The 19,443-nt window shown below is 38.2% G+C and overlaps 1 protein-coding gene across 5 annotated transcripts in view; it reads right to left on the reverse strand.

The window, feature by feature from the left end:
• Window positions 1-3,428: 3,428 nt before the first annotated feature.
• The window catches only part of ROCK1 (Rho associated coiled-coil containing protein kinase 1), an 85,799-nt gene continuing 69,784 nt past the window's right edge, over window positions 3,429-19,443 (reverse strand). For 3 of the 5 annotated variants that reach the window (XM_051610476.1, XM_051610474.1, XM_051610477.1), the window contains 7 exons: window positions 17,168-17,238; window positions 11,973-12,061; window positions 10,510-10,588; window positions 10,134-10,395; window positions 9,176-9,383; window positions 5,734-5,775; window positions 3,429-4,939 (listed from right to left, as the gene is read on the reverse strand). In XM_051610476.1, the coding sequence (XP_051466436.1) occupies window positions 5,757-5,775; window positions 9,176-9,383; window positions 10,134-10,395; window positions 10,510-10,588; window positions 11,973-12,061; window positions 17,168-17,238 (728 nt within the window). In that variant the 3' untranslated portion in view covers window positions 3,429-4,939; window positions 5,734-5,756. Of the gene's footprint in view, window positions 4,940-5,733; window positions 5,776-9,175; window positions 9,384-10,133; window positions 10,396-10,509; window positions 10,589-11,972; window positions 12,062-17,167; window positions 17,239-17,751; window positions 17,801-19,443 lie in introns of those variants that run through there. The other 2 variants (XM_051610475.1, XR_007888601.1) reach the window with 2 other exon arrangements.

Below are 19,443 nucleotides of genomic sequence, written 5' to 3' on the forward strand. Positions count from 1 at the left end.
GGATTAAGCCAATTTTTCTTTTCACTGATTTTTTCTTTCCTTCAGTAAGCTTTCTTGTAACTAGCAACTGTGTGTTCTGCTAGGCTGATAAGACAGTGGAATGTTTTTCTAACTACTGAGGTTTCAAGGTTACATCTTCACTCTGCTGGCTCAGACACTATGGGGAGATCTCTGACCCCCCCGTGGGAGGCTGAGTTAGACAGACAGCAAAATTGGCCAAAGATATTCCATTCCATATATCTACGTAAGCTCAGAGGAAGGACAGAGATCTTAGAAGACAGCTTCCTCCTTCTTCTCGTCGCGCTCTTCCGTCCATGGCCGGCGTCCGGGGAGGACTCTGCTCATCCATCACCGTCGACCCTTAGGCTCGAGCTCTCCTGACCCTCATAACTCTCCGCTTTCTCCAGCAGCGGCTCCGGGATTTCTCGGGACTCTTGCCAGTTCAGGGGAGTGTGGTGGGAGTTGCTGGGGGTGGGGGGAGGCGAGAGGCTTTTGCCCGTATCTGAATATATCTGTATATAATTGTATATATTTTCTTGTGTGATTCATTAGTGTTTTTAATTAAAGCTGTGTAGTTTAGTTTTCAATCCAGCCAAGTCTCTCTCCTTTTCTCTCTCTCCTTCCCTGACTGGGTGGGGGGGGAGGGGATCGAGAGCATTGTTGTCGGACCTGAGTCAAACGGTGACAGTAGTCTTAATTTCAAGTAATCAGAGTCTTAGCAATTAAAATACTGCATTTACGTTTCTTGTTTCCTTTAAATCCTAGATTCATGTGCTTTAAGTCTGATTTCCCAGTCAACTCATATGTTGTAGTGCTTTACCTGTTTAAAAAAAAAATATTTTTTGTGACAAAGGTAAGCATTCCACTTCTCTGCACTGCAAACCTTGACTGCCTCCCAACGAGCACCCAGAAGATGAGGAACAGAAACAAGATACTTGAGCAGGACTGTGGCATGCCCGATGTCCCCAGGGCCATGCAGGACTGAGCAAGGCTGAATGGAGATCACCAGAGCTGGCCTGTGGAGCAGCAGCTCCTCAGAGCTGACTTAGGGGCCTAGGTATGGCACGGCTCAGGCACTGCTACATTTGTTCCGTGTCTCACAGCAACTACAGTGTCAATAAGGTTTGAATTCCCATAATGGATAATGCAGAAAATGTAATGGCTGAGTAAAGAAAAACATAGCTATCCAGGAGATGTTTAAACTAAGATAGTCTCCCCCATGTCAGTGTGACCTGTTCCCTTTCAGAAGTTTTCAAACTTTACTTTCTGGATCACTATGAATGTATATCTGGGGGAAGGATAAAGAACAAAACTCTGTTTGCATTTTTAATGTTGGTAACTAGTACATAAAACACTCCCAGTTGAGCTCACTAGCTCAGAAGGAAGCTGAGCACCTGCTGCCCCACCTCCTCTCGCTGCACAGTTGCTGACTTGCTTCTGGCTGCAGCCTCGGTGGCTGCTGCTGCTAAATCCCACTTGTGGGAGAGGCAGAATCCTTTTCTTATGATGCAGGCTGTTTTGCTAGTTAGCTACTCGTCATTTTCTTTTCCTGTTTCTTTCAGCAGGAATAGGGAGGCTTGAAAAGGGAATGAAAAAGAGCAGATTTTGGCATTCCACCAGTGTTCACGAACTTTCAACCCAATACAGTAGTAGAAAATGGAAGAGGTGGAGGCGAATTAACACCAAAGTATCACCTAAGAATCCAGACTTCATGTACCAAACTGTAAAACTACAGCTTCAATGATATGAACAAAGCTAGGTTGATTTATGCTAGCTCTTCTTAGCTTACACTTTCACATCTCTTGATTACTCCCTGGCACTGTATTAGATGACAGTAGAAAAAATATTCCTGTGAGAGGAATCAGTGACAAGGGTAAAAAGACAATATTCAGAAAAAGTGGAGCTGTAGCAAACAGCAGCAAACCGATTATTTTTTGTCCTGGATCGTAAAGCTGACACTTACTAACAATTTAATAACTGTTTTTTCCCCTGAAATATCTGTTTGCACAGTTGAGATGGTAGGCATTACTTTTCCTAACAGTAGAACCCTTTGGCTGAATTTGTTATTCAAAGTACAGAATATACTTTGAAGAGTAGATAGGCACCTTGCTTACAGTAAACAAGTGCCAGCATCAGTCTACCAGAACACACAAACTGTAATTTGCATGTCTAGACTTTATTACAGCATTTTAGTTACAACTTATCCCTGACGTACAAGTCAATGTAATTTTACACTTCATTATGTCTGCTGCTACTTTCCCAAGCAAGATCAGCGTTTAAAAAGAATTGCAGAATTTCAGCATTGCTAAAAGGCTATAGAAGTGACAGTATGTGCCAGTTTGTAGAGAAAATCCATTTTTTTCGCAATCCTTCCCTCTTCCAACTAGTCATTATCTATTCCTAACTGTTTTTACACTATTTTTCAGATTCATAAAATATGGAGCTACAAGATACGATTTTTTTTCTTTTAGTTAATAAATTATTCAAGCAAGATTTTTTGAGCCTGCAGAGGTAGCCAGTTACACATAAAGGAAAGCAGAAAAGCCTAATCTGGCTCTGTAGAAATACCTGACTATAGGCCTTTTCTATTGCTCTAAATTTCCTATAGTAATATATGTATTTAAGTAAAATGCATTTTATCATCTTACTATATTATTTCCCCTCTGGGTATGTGATTAAAGCAGGTCATAATTATTCCTTGCATTGCTTGACAAGCCAGCAGCCAATGTGACTGGTGGTCTGGAAGGGAATCTTCAGCATGCTCCAGCTGCAGCTTTGAAATTGCTGACATTTCTAATACAGCAAGATCAGCATTACAGGAACTTTCTGAAATTACCACATCGCCTACTTCTATTTATCTATACTTCCCAGTGCTGTGACCTTCAAAGGGCATACAGTCATTCACATGTAATATGTCCTTACTGCTCCACTGTCCTACAGGTCTTGGTGGATTACCCAGGGAGATTTATGGACAGCTAGCTTCATGGGATGCACAGGCTGTTCTGAAAGACAACCAACCACCCCATCCCCCCAAAACACACCAAAAAAAAGTCCAAAATCCCCCGCCAACAAAAACAGTCTTCTATCTTTTCAACAGGATTCAAAATCACAAGTAAGTGGGATTTAATGAAGCTCCAGACCTGTACCACTAAGGATGAACCAATCACAAGGCAAACTCAGGGTGGTGGTTGAACAATCAATACAAATTAGGCTACTGTAGCAGGTCATGAGAATAAGGGAGTGGAAAAAAAAAAATTAATACAGTATTTACTTAGTCAGGTAGAATAGTTAAAAAATGTTTCAGAGTCTCCTGGGCATTATGTTGCAAATGTGCCTTGTTGTGGGGAACTGTTACAATATCTGATTGCTTAGAAAGACATACAAGCTGCAGTCAGGAGAAAACACCATGCCAGTCATTTTCAAAAGGGTCTTTCCATAAATTACTTTATTTCTCATTAAATGAGCACAGAGTCATTACCATATTAATAACAGATATGTTTATTATTACATATCCATCAGTGCGGCTTTCAATACCACTTGAAACATGCAAATCGTCCTAAGGACGAATCAGTTTTCCAGTGCTTCTTATTTAATACACAACTGCAAAGCCATTATAAATTACTGAGGAGGTATTTGGTTAAGAAATAAAATAAAATAAAACCATACTGCCCATACCATGAATGTATTCCTGCTACAAAGCAAGAGTCTGACAGCATTTACTTAAATTCCTGAATAATTACCCAGAGCTTTTGCGTTACATGCTTTTTTTTTTCATTGCCTACACATCAAGACTTATTAACCATAATCAGTCTTTCTTTGTAAGAGGAACTCTCATTCAAAGATTGTACTTAATTTAGAAAATGAATCTAGCATCTACAATACTTCAACCAATTAAAATTCAGTAAAAACCACTGATATGCAATAGTTTTTTAGAGGTTTCCTTTGTTTAGTTTTTAGATTTCTACATTTATAGACATGGCAACAATACAATTATCTCAAATTAAGGCACTAAAAGGACAATGTAAAACCCAGTAAAAGTGTTCTAACAATAATTTACAGTTCAAACAGTGCATATATTTCTTAAATGTTTGTTAACTTAATGTATGTATGTTATCACTTAAAACTGCAAGGCAATACATTATACAGTTATAGAAATTATGTACCCCCAAATATGCTTCCAAACTCGGTGGTTCTTTCCACTGTTAGTTTCTAATGCCTCTAATAGTAAAATAATTCAGTATGGCTTGGCAAAAATGCATAGATTAAAGGCAATTACTTGTTTTTCCTCCTTTACAAACCTGCTGAATCAGTATTTTGTAAAGCGTAATGTAAAATATTTAACACTTTGATCCATTCCATAGTGGGTGGTTAGCATTAAGGCTGTTACGAACTCTGCAGTGAAGGCACTGAAGTTCAAGTGATAAGGCTTCATTTTTAAGCTCGTTCTGCAGTCTTCAAGAGCACAACTTTGAGTCTTGAAAGCAATTGCAGTCCTCATTGAGAAACCTTCCTTCTCTTCTCCATTTCATGTGCTCATCTTGACATAAATATCCCCGTCACAGGGTAAACAGTCCTTTTCTTTCACTGACACGAAGAAAGTTGGCTGCATTTCATCATGATTGACAGGCTTTTTTTTAAATCCAAAAAGGCAGCACCTTTTTTTTTTAATACATCTAGCTAAGCTTTATTTGCTTTAACTTGCATTACATAGTAATAATTAATCTAATCTACCTTTAGGCAAACCCGCAATTAAACACCCTCAGCGTGCTTTTGTGCCAAAGCAAGGAGGAGACAGTAATAGCAATCTTAACCCTGAAGCCTGTGATAGTTATGTTGAAAGGAACAACAGCCCGTCTGCACTGCTCTGTGTGGTTAAAAAAAGCCCTGTTTCTCAGACTGCATCCCATGAGATTCCATTAAGCACTGTACATGTGGTTAGCTGGAACAAAGAAGAAAACAGACAATTAATAACAAATATAAAAATTAGCTTCGTAACACTAGCATAGTGCGTTTGTCAAGAGTTTCCGTGAAGAGAAGTATTTTACGTTAACAAAATATTTTTTCAATTGATGTAGTAAATACTAAGATCATACCTACTCAATCTTCCAGAAACTGTGCTTAATTTCAAACAACAGTAAATGAACACGGAGAACAGACAGATTATAATATTACTGCAGCTTTACAAGTCAACAACAGTAAACAATCATGGTGTATTAATGGCGAATGCAAGGTGACCCTCTTTCACTTGCAGGACAAGAAAAGGCTCCCTAGCGGGCTAAGAGCACGCACATGCAGTTGCCAGAGCTCATCTGATGCGCAGGAGTTTTGGCTGGTTGGTTGTTTTTAAACATGCATTAACTCAATCAGTTGCCCAAGTCCAAATATATTAAAACAAAACACCAACTGTGCTGATACAATGTGTATAAATTAGCATACTAGAAATAATGAAGTATAGATCAAGATCAAGAAGCAGTACTGCAAATGCTAGCAAGTTCATAATGAAGTTCTGATTCATATTTAATAGTGAAAAGTTACTAAAATGAGGAACAGAACTTCAGATGAACTTACATGTGAAGCTCCTTTTAATGGGTCTGATACACATTTCTAAGTCAGTGAAGCGCTGCCTATCAACTGCAAAGAAAGATGGATCAGACCCTAAATTAAATGTACTAATGTCTTAAAGCATGTGTTAAAGTCTGTATCCATTAGACAAAACAGTTAATGCCTGCTTACATGGTAGGACTCCATCACCAAGATCAAGTTCTGCTACGCTGTCTGACAAGAGAACAATTTTCAGATACTTAATAAAAGCTAAACATGTACATCCTATAAATCATCACTGCTTCTTACTCCCAGGTCTTAAGAGGCCAGGATGAGAACTGCAGGGTGCCATGTCTAGAGTTCAGAGAAGATGATCTAACAACTCACTGCCTCATGAAAGGAAAAGGGTCTGTGTTCCTCCACTTTATCACCTTAGGGAAGTACCCTCCTAATTATTCATCCTCAGATTTGTTACTTCTCAGTGGGCTGATTCTACTCACTAGCTCAGCAAAATAAAGTCTACATTTTTTTGACAGTTAGGAAACTGAATTATGGATCTTCATGGAAGGGTCCAAAATGGGTAATTTAGAGCACTTACCCAGGATTCAAGACAGATTAGGAGGGAAGAAGACAGAGAAGGAAAACCCTCCTCCTTAGGTAGCAACAAGCTGTCAGATTTGCTCACCTACTTATTGTGCAATCACCAGCTTAGTGTTCAGTACATAAGATACATTGTAAATGTATTTAATAATCTAAATTTAAACATGTGGTACCTCACCAGTGAATTTTCCTAAAATAAATCCAATGCTCTTTGGTCTAAATAAAAGAGATGGAATATGTAGTAATAATCAGGGCACAGGCTGTCCATACTACATCACAGCAGTGACTGCCTACTTTATAGAACGAACCAACATCAAATTTGTCTGAGAAAGTCACAAAAGCATCCACAGTAGAACAGCTCAAAAGAGACCTTCCTATCTGACCTTTTTCTAATGCTTGTTTGCTCAATGTAAATCTGAATCTTCTCATTGTTTGCTCACATTGCTCTGCAGGTGCCACACAAGGCCCTCTACATTCCAGTCAATCCAGTGGCCGCTGTCTGAGGGGGACAGAGTGTGCCACAAAGCCACCGCAGCAGATCCTCAAGCATCAGCCAGATGTGGGAGCTCCCCACTTGCCTCCTGCACATGTCTCCATGCAGCACAACAGGCTGGCAGCACACACGTCCCTAGCACTCTTGCTGGTCAAGTACTGTGCCTTTCTAAAGTGCTTATGCTCAATATGCTTCTTCCTTCATACTCGGGGCCTACAATATGCAGTGTTAAAACAGAGTTTGCTGTAAATAAATTATACGTTCTAAGATGCTATGTCAGTATTAAAGATCATTAAGAAGCAAGATTTTTAAGGTCAAATATCAATTAAGTCATCAAACTCACTGATGGAGTTAGGCTCAGTCTAAAGAAGTACTATAAATGTTAATTGTATGATTGACATCACAGTCTGTTAGAAAAATTCAAGAAGTTAAAGAGATAAGATAAACAGGCATTAACTTCTCAGGTACCAGAAAATTTTTCTTCCTGAAAATCTGGGAGATCCCACTGGGTAATGGAGAAAGGTGTGAGCAGATGAAATGCAAGGCTGCATTATTCTGAACAGCTAATGTGACCTGACAGTCACTAGCACAAGACAACCACCGTCATCCTACCTCCTTCCATTCTAGAGACAGATTGATGCTTTCTGGGCTCTTCCACAAACCACTGCAACTTCCTAACCCAACAGAAAACCACATGCTTTTCTGCTGCAGGGTTAGGGGTTTTTTTTGCTGATATGCTTGGGTTTTGTTTTTTTTTTCCTTTTCTTTAGTGAAAACATTCCTGGATTAATTCTCTGCTGGAAAATACATCCATTTACTGTGGTAATCTGTGAAGCATGAGCTGACACAAGATAAAGTGCAGGAATGTGCAGCTCTTCTCCTTGTGGTTCTGGGGAGATATTAGGCTCATTGTTATCTCTAGGATCTTAAAAAAAAAAAAAAGCAAAAGCTTTAAAAACAGTGTTTCTCATTTTTAAAAAAAGTTCCCATTCACTACTTATGTATTTCTGTTATTCTCTAACACTCTCACTTGACAAACACCAACAGGATTAATAATGGAAAGTGTCTGAATAACTGATCTCCCCAGACTCATTCCTTTAAGAGCTACCGTAAATTTTCAAATATGCAAATCTTTTCATTCTGTAAGAGATTAGCTGCAAAGTTGTTCTTGCTAAAGGCAACCTCAACCAAGCATTTCTTTTAAGACAGAGTGAAAAAGAATAAATGAAGAACATTATTTTGCTCCCATAAAAACATGTGGATTAAAGTTTCTGTGCTTTTACAATTAGCTCTAAAACACCTGGAAAAAAGTTAAGATCTTGAAATTTAAAACCTTAGAAATCACATTATTATGATGGAAGAAAAATAAAAATCTATTGAAAAGCCAACAGCTGTAAGACACCTGAATACCAGAGCTGTTTTGCCTGTAGTAGCCCCCATCCCCCTTTTTTTCTTTAATTCTGTGTCTGCAAGCACATGTAAATTCCCCCTTCACACCCTAGCATGAGGTATATTCCAGTAAGTGCAATACTGTTCATCTGAAGACTTTTCCAAAAATTGGAAAAAGAACATGCAACAGACTTAGAAGAAAATCTGGTTAGTACAGCATGTTGATACTTGAGGGCCTTCACTGAATATTGTCAGCATCTCAAAACCATGATCACTTAAGTTTTAGTGTTAATTATGGAAACAAGAAAAAACAGCACTCTTTGTATCTTTCAGATTTTTTTCCCTACTCTCCTCAGCAGGAGCATATTCATATACATATATATATTCACAAGCAAAGGTTTGTTTTTATTGCACTTCATGCAAGGAATGTTTGCAGCACATTTATTTTGATAGCACTGACAATCTAGGAAGGCTCTTTGCCTACTGAAACACTAGTTTCCACTTCATACTGTTGACCAGATTTTTTATTTTGGGGGAAAGGAACACAGATACAGTATGAGGAAGCTAATGCAAGTTAAAATACAGCTCACAGTAACCTAGTATTAAAAAAAAAAAAAGCATATTTTGAATCTTGCTCTGCTGAATGCAGAGAGTCACAAGCTATTTACAAAAACAACTGCTTGGATAAGAAAAGACAGGGAAGGAGCAAGCAGGGAGAAAGCATGTATTAATATTTAAGCTGCCTCACACCACAGAGAATCTTTAAGTTCCTCATTTTGCCTCCATTTGCAAAAGACTTATCACACAAGCTCTATTAGTCCATCAATGAATGACTGCATGGATCATCCTTGCAGTCAAATACCATTGCTGATATACTGAGCCTTGCCTTTAAACAGGAAAAAATGCAAACAGCTCCCTCACGTACATGGGCAGGCCAGGCACTGCCATCTCTACAGTACCTTTACAAATACCAAAAACTGATGAATTGACCAGAACAGCACGAGAATTCTGTCCCTTCCTTCAGGATTGAAGCAAATATTTAGACCAGCAGTTCAACAGTCATAACTATGGAATTATTTCACAATAAGTAAGATTTATAATCAGAGATTTTATTTTTAGTTAAAAAGATCTGTAGCTTTTGTAGTATCTCACCTAGTTTTTCCAGAAGTATTTTTAACAACTTTTCGGAATGACTGATTTGCTGAGGATCTTGTAGATAGAGTTCTAGGAGAAGCACGAACAAAAGTAGATGGTGGTGTCTTAGGGATCTTCTTTACTAAATGAGTCACCCACTTCTTCTGTTCATCTTGACACGATGCCAATAACAACATATCTCTTGCTGAAGTTACATCGTAACTCACTGTAAGTAAAAGTAGAAAGATGATTCAGTGAAAACTAGGACTCGTTATCAGAATAAGAATTATGACATACCAGGTGTGCCACTGGAAAGAACAATGGTGCCTGTATACATACTTGTATGGGAACTGTTTATAGATTTTTTGGAAGACAACAAACAGCAGGGGAAAGTATGAACATATTTTCTTTCTGCATTTACCGCTCTGCATTGAGATTATTGATTCTAACATGAATATTCAAGAAATAAGAAAAATTACATCAATTTCATTTTTAATAATCTGGAAAATTGTGTGGGTGCCTTATGGCTGAATTCAGACCCCAAATACTCCACAGGTGCACAGACAGGAAACCTTTATTCCAATTTGTCAAGTGGCTCAAGAACCACTCTTCAAAGGTCTTAGAACAGCTTGGTGATGCTGTCACTGCATTGTCCCTAATGTGAGCCACGTGTAAGGGAGAGAATGGGAAGCAAGGAGCTGCCAACTATTTGGGCACAAACCTCTAGGGACCCTTGTGCTCTTGAAGCCCTCTGCAGAGCCACATCAGTCACACCACCAAAGGCCTCCCTACAGAGACTTGTTACAGCTGCCTATTCATAAGCAGTGTTAACAGTCTATTATTTCATGATTTTAGATGTGAAAGGTGCTACTGAAGTTGAAGAGCAGAAAACTTCTATACTGAAGTGGTTTTATTTGCTTTCAATAGTTTTGCAGGTCTGGCTAAGCACACAGGATACAAAAAGCCATGACTATACCTTTGCATGGTGCAATTAATTCCTCCTTTTTATCCAAGTGGTCTCTGTGGCACTTCACGTGGCATCTTCGACATTCTAGGGCAGCAGGGGGTTTAAAGACATGCCAAAGAGGTTTGGCACAGGCCTCACAGTTGGCTGGAAAGTGGTATAACGTTGGAATAAATTCATGGCCTTTGTGATTTAGAAAATTTGTCTTCTCTGCTGGCTGTACTGCTTCTACCTCCAAATCCTTCCTGCATTCCCCCTCATTAGCATAGAGAATCTGAAAAGGAATACTGCTGTTATTGTTGATGCTCTACAGGTTATTATTCACTTTGCAAAGAATGTGCCCAACTTTTCAAGAGTTAAACAGAAATGAGAACACACTTCCTTTTACCTGGAATATCTTCGGAATTTCTTCAGTTTCAGCTCTGTATACATCTCCTTGAGTTACAGGCCGGACATGAAACAGTTTACTAGATTAGAAGAAACATGAATCAGAAAATGCTAAAAGGATGTGTATGCTTTTAAAACAGCTATCAAAGTGCTTTGAAGTTCTAATAAATCTTATTTATGCAAGCAATTCAATATACTTCATGGCTGCAATATGATTTTAGTAATGAATTCATAAACCATCTAGATCTTGTCTACCCAAGTAAGACCAAAATATTTCATTGCATGGAAACAGTTATCTTGCAATGGGTTCAAGATCCAACATGGCAAATTTACCTGTGGAAAAGGCTTTCAAATTCTTCTTCAGATCACTCGGGAGTCTAACAGATTATTTGCTAGGAAAGCTTGTTGATAACCCTGGATAGAAATAACTATACTAAGTCTACTACTTCTATGTTTTTACTATCAGTTGATAAACAATCAATGCCAGAACATCACAGAAGGAAATCTGGGGCACCAGCTGTTGAAAATGCTACTAAAATTGGAACAAACATCATCTTACACTGCGTCAAGACTGTAAGTCCATCTATCCCAACATCCTGTTTTCAACAGTTGCCGTAACAGATGTTTATAAAAAGAGAATAAGAAACAGCTCAAAGAGAAAATAACTCTTTTCCTGCTTATGAGCAATTGGCAGCTTAAGCACTTCCTGAGTCTGAGATTCCTTCCAGACCACTGTATTTTTTAGTCACCGATAGACCTATTCATGACTTTTAAAATCTTTTTTCAATTACTCCTCTATAAAGTCCCATAATGTTGATCAGCTGTTCAAACATCACACTCTGTCATGTTCCAGTGATGGGCTTCAGTTATTCTTGACACAATATTCCTCATGTATAACCAATGTAAAGGGATCACAATTCATTTATTTTGTCACTCTAAACAGAAACCACCTGGAAAAGCTTGATCAACACTGATCCTTTCTCAGACAGAAATAAAAAGGTATGAAGCAAGGGAATAAGACCTAAAATCATACAGCCAGTTCTCTATCTATCCCACAACTATCATGCCCTTCTTTAGAAAGCAGCTATTGAAGCAACTGGAAAAAACAGTCATTACACTGAATCATAAAAAGCAACAGCATAATATCTAGGTTCCACTGTCTGTGATCCTTCTCTGTCATAATGCGACAAGGCACTTAATTTCTGTACATTCACACCAGTGACAACAGATGGTGCCACACTATTGTGTGTTTAACTTTTTATCTAACTTTTAGCAATAGTAGGACAAAAAGTAGTATCTTCTGTTAACAGCAAACTGAAATAATCAGGCATTTTCCAACTAGCATGGGAAATTAAAAATTATTTAGGGAATTTTTACTTCAAGCTTCTAGATTTGTTATCACTTATCTCTCACACAATGCTTTTTTGCCAACATGTGCCCAAAACTAACAGTAACTTTACTTACTCTATATCTAGGACCATGGATGGATTGGACTGGTCCTTATCCTTTTCATCATTGTAGAACAGTATCTTTTTACTGCTCACCACAACATACTGGGGAAAGAAAGGGTAAAACCAAGTTAAAACTGCATTTTAAAAAGCAACGTTTATCCTACTGTAGTTATGCACATAAGAAACCTAAGTAAATTACGTTTTTAAAACTAATATCTGAAGTATTTAAATCATGATGCAGGCAGCTATACTACTGACAGCTGTGCAATGCTACAAGCTGCTGTTGACTGTGTATTGTCCCTGGAGCACCCTAAAATGCTTGTGACTGGAAACCTATCTGTACACAAACTCATAAATTGCAGTTGCTACTGGCATGTTACTATGAAAATTATCATATCACTGAGAAACTCCTGGAGTGCAGAATCTATCACTTATTGATAAAGTTGTTAACAACTTCTCTAGTTACAGAGACCTGAAGGACTCATTGGTACTTTGCACCAAACTACTGGTAGGCTAAAAGAGATTTTCAAAGCTCTAGTTAACTATTTCCTACACTTTCAATTTAATGGACTGGTAAATAAAGAGCCAAAATGAATCAGCAGTATACATTCCAAATCTAGGAATACATTGAGACAGTAACGGAAAGGTTTGCAGAAGAGAAAAAAAAAGGACATTCTTTTGCTATGTTTCACTTTAAAGGTCAAACCACAGTTTTTTTGCAGAGTGGTAAAGATGTTACAGAACAGAAATATTTGATTTGTTTTTTTTCCCTGAATGATTAAAAAGTTTTTGCTTAAAATCTGCAGATTAATACATTACACCAACCCACGCCACTGAAAAAGTGGAGTGCTCCAGAATGCACAGGATTCTGAGGAGTAAGCAAGAGCTACTGGGAAGGTACTGTGAGTAGTAGACTGCAGGCCTCACTTCCAAGACAATGCCCAAATGCAGAATATGCCTGCAGTGTTCACCCTGTCACTCCAAAAAAGACTTAAGGATCCTAAAGTACACTGCTGCTCACAATCACACAGAATTATAAACATTTGATCATATGAGAGAAAAACAAAGTATGCTGCTCAGACAAAAAAAAATTGTAACCCAGAGGCCAGTCAAGATCAAACACCTCTAACCTAAGCACTTCCCAATAAGTTCAGGCTTGTAGAATTCACTGCTTGTTGCTCTTCACTGGGAGCTGCCAGTCCAATGTCTTGGCTAAACCTGGCCATAAGCATAAGCTCAGTGACAGCTGTGGCAGTTCCCTCCCCTGCAGTTTCAAATGTTTTAGAAACAATGTATTAAAAGGTATGAGGTACTACAGAGGATTAAAGAGAGACAAACTGCTCTGTCTATATTAAGCTCCAGATTCAGGTAGATTATGACCCAGGAGCAGAGGAAAGGACAGAAAGGCAAGAGAGTGAATACACAAACAGTTCATCTTGAATTCCAGTTACTGGTAGGTAACTGAATGGGTTTCTGCACGATGCAGATAATGACAATTTAAGTAAATGGTGTCTCATCCTCCTACAAGAGCTTAAGCCTCCTCATTAAACAGGACTTCAAGTCTGACCGCAAAACCTGAATATGAAAGTTACCTTAACAAGTTTCTAGAATAGCCTTTTAAAAATGCGTTGTGCAAGCTGCGTGCTACACTTATAGATCTTGATTACTGAAATGCCCCTAAAAAAGCCAAAAAGGGTGTTTCCCCACCCCCAACTAAAAGACTTTCAGCCCCTCAGTGAGGTTTCTTTAATAGAAAGCCTGATCAATGTGAATCAGTACAAACTTGTAAGGGTGTGACACTCTTGTGATTTTTCCCCACTGAATCAAGAGTCTCTGCTTGAATTCCTTTGATCTGCTTCAACAGAAAGCTAATGCCTTCCTTGTCTTTGAAGTATGCACCTCTGCCTTTCACAGACAAAAGCAAGGCTTAATAGGACGACTATAACAAATGCAAACTCTGACTGCAATGAAATTCAGTTATCACCCTGTATGCAAGAATAATTCAACTTTACAAAAGTTATGTACAACAGGCTCAATACCCTGTTGTGAATCCCCAAAAAAACCTTCTAACAGTAGTTCTGTATTACAGCAGTTTTTGAAGGGTATTTTTATCATCTCCGCTTGGGATGAAATGAAGTTCCAGATAAAAATATGGCTAACGCATTTTAGTATTAGCTTGAGGTTTATCTCAGCTGTTCCTTCTCAAGTGAGTTTTCACACTCATTACTTTCTAACTTAAGCCATATGACTTGGAAGGCATGGGGCAAAAACATCATTGCTACCGATACTTGAGTCAGAAATCAAGAGAATCACAGAATCTTAGGGGTTGGAAGGGACTTCGAAAGATCATCCAGTCCAACCCCCCTGCCAGGCAGGGTCACCTAGAGCACATCACACAGGAATGTGTCCAGGCGGGTTTTGAATGTCTCCAGAGAAGGAGACTCCACAACCTCTCTGGGCAGCCTGTTCCAGTGCTCTGTCACTCTCACAGGAAAGAAGTTTTCTCTGATGTTTATGTGGAACCTCCTATGTTCCAGTTTGCACCCACTGCCCCTTGTCCTATCACTGGACATCACTGAAAAAAGCCTGGCTCCGTCCTCCTGACACTCGCCCTTAACGTATTTGTAAACATTGATGAGGTCGCCCCTCAGCCTCCTCTTCTCCAAGCTGAAGAGACTCAGCCTTTCCTCATAAGGGAGATGTTCCACTCCATCATCTTTGTGGCTCTGCACTGGATTCTTTCAAGCAGTTCCCTGTCCCTCTTGAACTGAGGGGCCCAGAACTGGACACAATATTCCAGATGCAGCCTCACCAATGCAGAATAGAGAGGGAGGAGAACCTACCTGGACCTACTAACCACACCCTTTCTAATGCACCCCAGGATGCCATTGGCCTCTTGGCTACAAGGGCACATTGCTGGCCCATGGTCATCCTCCTGTCCATCAGGACCCCCAGGTCCCTTTCTCCTACACTCCTCTCCAGCAGGTCAGCCCCCAACCTGTACTGGTACATGGGGTTGTTCTTCCCCAGATGCAAGACTCTACACTTGCCCTTGTTGAATTTCATCAAGTTTCTCCCTGCCCAACTCCAATACCAAATACAGCAGCTCAAGTTGTAACAACTCAGGCATCAATTCAGCTGCACTGCTAAAACAAATTTGAGGTTGCACACCTCCCATAATTAACCCCAAAACTGAAAGTACAAGAGAATTTGGAACCAAAGCACCTGAGGAGGCTGACTAGAATCCAGCTTGTTTCAGACACAGTACAGTTGAGCCAACAGAGCCCACACGTAAGTCAACATGGCTCCTAACTACTGTGTCTCACTGGTTTGAACCTCAGCTAGTTAAAGGCATCTTGTCAGCATGACTAATTTATGACAGGGATGTCCATCTGTAGCTCAAATTCTTTCAAAGTGCAAGAATTATTATTCAAACTAGGAAAGTATGAATGGAGTAACTGCGTAAAATATCTTGAGGGAACTAAGTATGCCTATACTGGGCTTGCCTACAGAAGCTCACATACAGTCTTTCACTGGAGAAGCTGCATTTATCCTAAGTTTAACATTTTAATCATCAGAGGATGTGAGAATGATCTCCATTTCTAGAAGACAACCAGGAAAGGCTGCTGGACTGATCTGACAGGAAAATGATGTGTTATTTTAGATAATCCAGAGCAGAGTAAAGCTACATGACTTGTGCCTAGGCACAGTCTTTTCTGTTCATTGAAACTGCCAGAAGTCTGACAGCAACCTGAAGAATCAATTCTGGATCAACAGAAGCCAAGCAGCTGTAGCTATCAAACAGAACAAGCTGTGGAACAGATTTAGAAATAGGTGTGTTTTGTGAGACACCTGAAGGACCTTCAAACACTATTGGCATTTGACTCAAATATGGCACCAAGAACATTCTTGACCTCACCTTGAAGGCTCCCTGCTAATAGTGCTAATAGTTCTGCTAATAGTGAGACAAGTGAAATGCAAAGAGACCAGAAAACAACTGAAAAGCATTTGAGGCGTCTGTCGCAAACTCTAAGTTCCACCTGTGGTAAGCAAGCAATTTCAACATGGTACTTGTTTGCACTGCCTCTCATCTGAAAATCACTAGTTGAAACAGGGCAGAGCTTAACACATACTCTCTACAAGCTTAGAATAGGTGGGGGTTTTAACTTGCAGGCACATCACCAAGAAGGCAGGTCTAGAACTCAAAACACTTCCATTTTATAAAGAAGGTCATGCTAGTCAACTGGAAAACAGTACAGTAACTAAGGGCCCAATACAAATACTTCAGTACTTTTTTGACAGGAATTAAATTGTTCTCCTTTAAATTTTGTAGGAACCACTTCTAACACTTATATAATGTGAACATGAAACAGAAGCCTTTGAGAAGGATCTTTCAATAGCAGTTTATTTCTTTTCACATTCCTTACTTAAATTCAAAGACCAGTATTGGAAATCACTATTTTTTTTCATGACAAGTTCAACATAACTATTTCATACAAACTGCTTGCAAAATGTACAAAATTCTAGTAACCATGTTCACCTTTGCAATTTGTTACACTAAATGATGTCCAAAGAGAGAAACTGGAAAGCCAGAAAATATAATCATTAGCTGGTTCCAAGCATCTCAATTTGAACGTCTGAAGTTTCAAAGAACGAGATCGTAATCTCTGCAAAGGCAAAACAATACTGCTTTGTTTAGAGTGGGACTTCTAGGACAGAGGTCCAGTTTCTGAAAGTAAACCAGTTATTTTCAAGAGACACTGCCCATTTTAAAAGTAAGGGAGACAGAAATGTCCTTGGAAATCAGGTGTGGCAAATTATAGTGATGCACTCTTCCATGGCTTTCAGAACATGTGTGGTATTCCCTCTGTGCTGTCAAGTTGGACAAAGAGCTTATTTTTCAGTAACGGGATTATAAAGAAGCTTACTTAAAGGAGAAATAAGCTTTTTAATGATTCAAAGATGTCCATTGTAAAGCATTTCCTCACCCACCTGTTGTAAATTTGCACAATGTTGTTACAAGTTTTCATACTGAACTTGTTTTTTTTTTAATTGGGTTTTTTCCTCTTCAATAAAGTTATGTATACATACTAATTCTCTCTAATTATTTTGTTTGTTTCTTAAATATTAGCTGCAAAACCTATTCACTGTATGTCTAACAAACTTTCCAAGGGAGTTGAGGAAGAAAAAAAATAAATCCATTGGTACCTGTTTCTTCCAACCATGCCGCTTGATATTTCCTTTGTTTGGTATTGAAAGCCAACCTTCAAGTCTTGATTCTGGTTTAAAAAAAAAATCATATTAAGTAATTTCATTTATTTATAATAAAGCACAAAAGCAAGCTATTACTATAAAGGAAGATGTACTACATGCAGTAATAGGCAATTACCTATTCAGCAAAGCAGAATAAAAAGCACAGCTAAATAACATGAAGATATGAGCATTTACTTCATGCTTCATCACAAGCTAACACTTGATGATACAGTTACTGCTGTTTTCATGATACCATGAAGCTGTTTTCCTTGATGCCAATATTTAACACTGTATGCAAATAGTTTGCAAAGAGCCAGGCAGGAAAGACTTTACTTTGAAAATGTGTTACAACTTGAACAGAGGATAATTAAGAGATTTTCAATATAAACATAATTGAACATTCAGAGGGGCTATACAAAAATAATCAGCAGGAAGATGCAGCAAGTAAAACAAAAGACATCCACACTTTCCAAGGGAAACAAAAAAACAGGGAGGGCGCACAAGAGCAAGCAAAGCTACACGGGTGTCCCATTACTCACATAAGATAAGCATAGGAGATAAATAAATAAGGAATGCAGGAAGAATCAACTAGATATAAAGAGACAGGAATTTTATTTAAAATTTCAGTAGACGTTTTTCCAAAGAGTAGTGTAATAATGTCTTCTCCTACCACAAAACTACTACAATAATTTAACAATGATACAAAGAAGCATAATGTGAACCATAGGTTTAAGAAAAACCCCTCCAGCTGAGACCAGTTATGAAGCCTAGTACTGAGAAACTGTCTTGATTCCATTAATCTGAAATAACACAGTAATCTCACAATTTTGTAAATGTGAGAATGAAGCAATCAAAACGTCACTCCATAATTATAAATCTATTTCACAATTGAGAAAAATTGTCATTTTTTAAGTTATCATAAAAATGTGATTGGTAAAAAAAACTTGTTAAGTGTACAGAAGTATAGCCAATAGCTATATTTAGCTAATGTAGGCATTCTTTACAATAAGCTTAACTGGCAGCACTGAAAAATGAAAAAAATATTAAGCTAAAACTTGCTGAAACAATCTCCACAAATATTTATGTAAGAAGGAGGTACTGGCCCCTTTTATCCTCAAGGAATAACTCTCTGTGAGATTTAGCGCAGCAGGCTCTGAAAATACATACAAAAATATTAAAAATATAAAAAATATTGTCCCCCCAGGCCCCTCTCCAATTCTTTGTATTCAGTAACATTGGAATAGGAAATCTATTTCCTTCATGTCTGCAGGCACCACAGATGAACCTTACCCTATTTTGAATACTTCAATTTTTTAATCCAGATAAGTTTATTTCATTTTTAGAAATTTCTGAAATATCCTAAAATGTAAGTCCTCTATTGCAAAATAAAATTATTAACTGCTAATAAAGAGCACAGTATGGAAAACTGCAATTCAAAAGGAATACAGTAGTATGGACTAAATAAGTAAGAATAAGGAATAACTAAGCATCTGTAGAAATTGTGACATAGGAAAATCCAGAAAGGTCTAATTATACATTTTAAAAGATGTGCCAGGTACTATGCTGCTTATAGGGACAGTGTGAGTAGAAGTTTTTCTAAGTTCACTTCTATTTCAGCATGTTCTGAAAGAAAGACTGCAGAAGGTGGATGAGCTGTTACAAATTAATTGGTTGACAATATTTTCTGTCTACTACAAGTCTATTTTGCTGAGGAAATTCTATTTGCATGAGATATTATTTCTGAGCTGTGAATAACATCTTGCAGCTGAAAATAAGTTTCTGAATGTACTCCTTTTCAACAAACCTAGCATTTGTCTAGAACTAAATGGACTCTTGAAACGGCAGATGAGCCCTTTCATTCCAACCTTGCCCCAAAGGTTTGTCTCAAGTAATATTTATAGTGATATAAATATAGTAGTATTTCTTTCCCTTGACAGATTTAGCTAGCACAACTAAAAATGCTCATCTGGCCATTTCACAAATATTTGATCCAGAAGAATAATATTTATGAGTGTTCTGATTAAGTAATTAAGAAAATATGGGCTATCTGGACTACAAAAAGGAATCTTCCATTACTTTCTACAAAAACAGGCTCAAAACTATTGCCTGACAATTTCCCTGTATTTTGGAAAGAATCCCAGAATTGAAACTTTGTATTTCTAATCTGGAAAATCCAAGATAGGGCTCAAAAATATCTTATGGCTAGCTGGACCTGAATAGAATATGAAGAA

This window comes from Apus apus, chromosome 2 (genome assembly GCF_020740795.1).
Source record: "Apus apus isolate bApuApu2 chromosome 2, bApuApu2.pri.cur, whole genome shotgun sequence".
Classification (NCBI taxonomy): Eukaryota; Metazoa; Chordata; class Aves; order Apodiformes; family Apodidae; genus Apus; species Apus apus.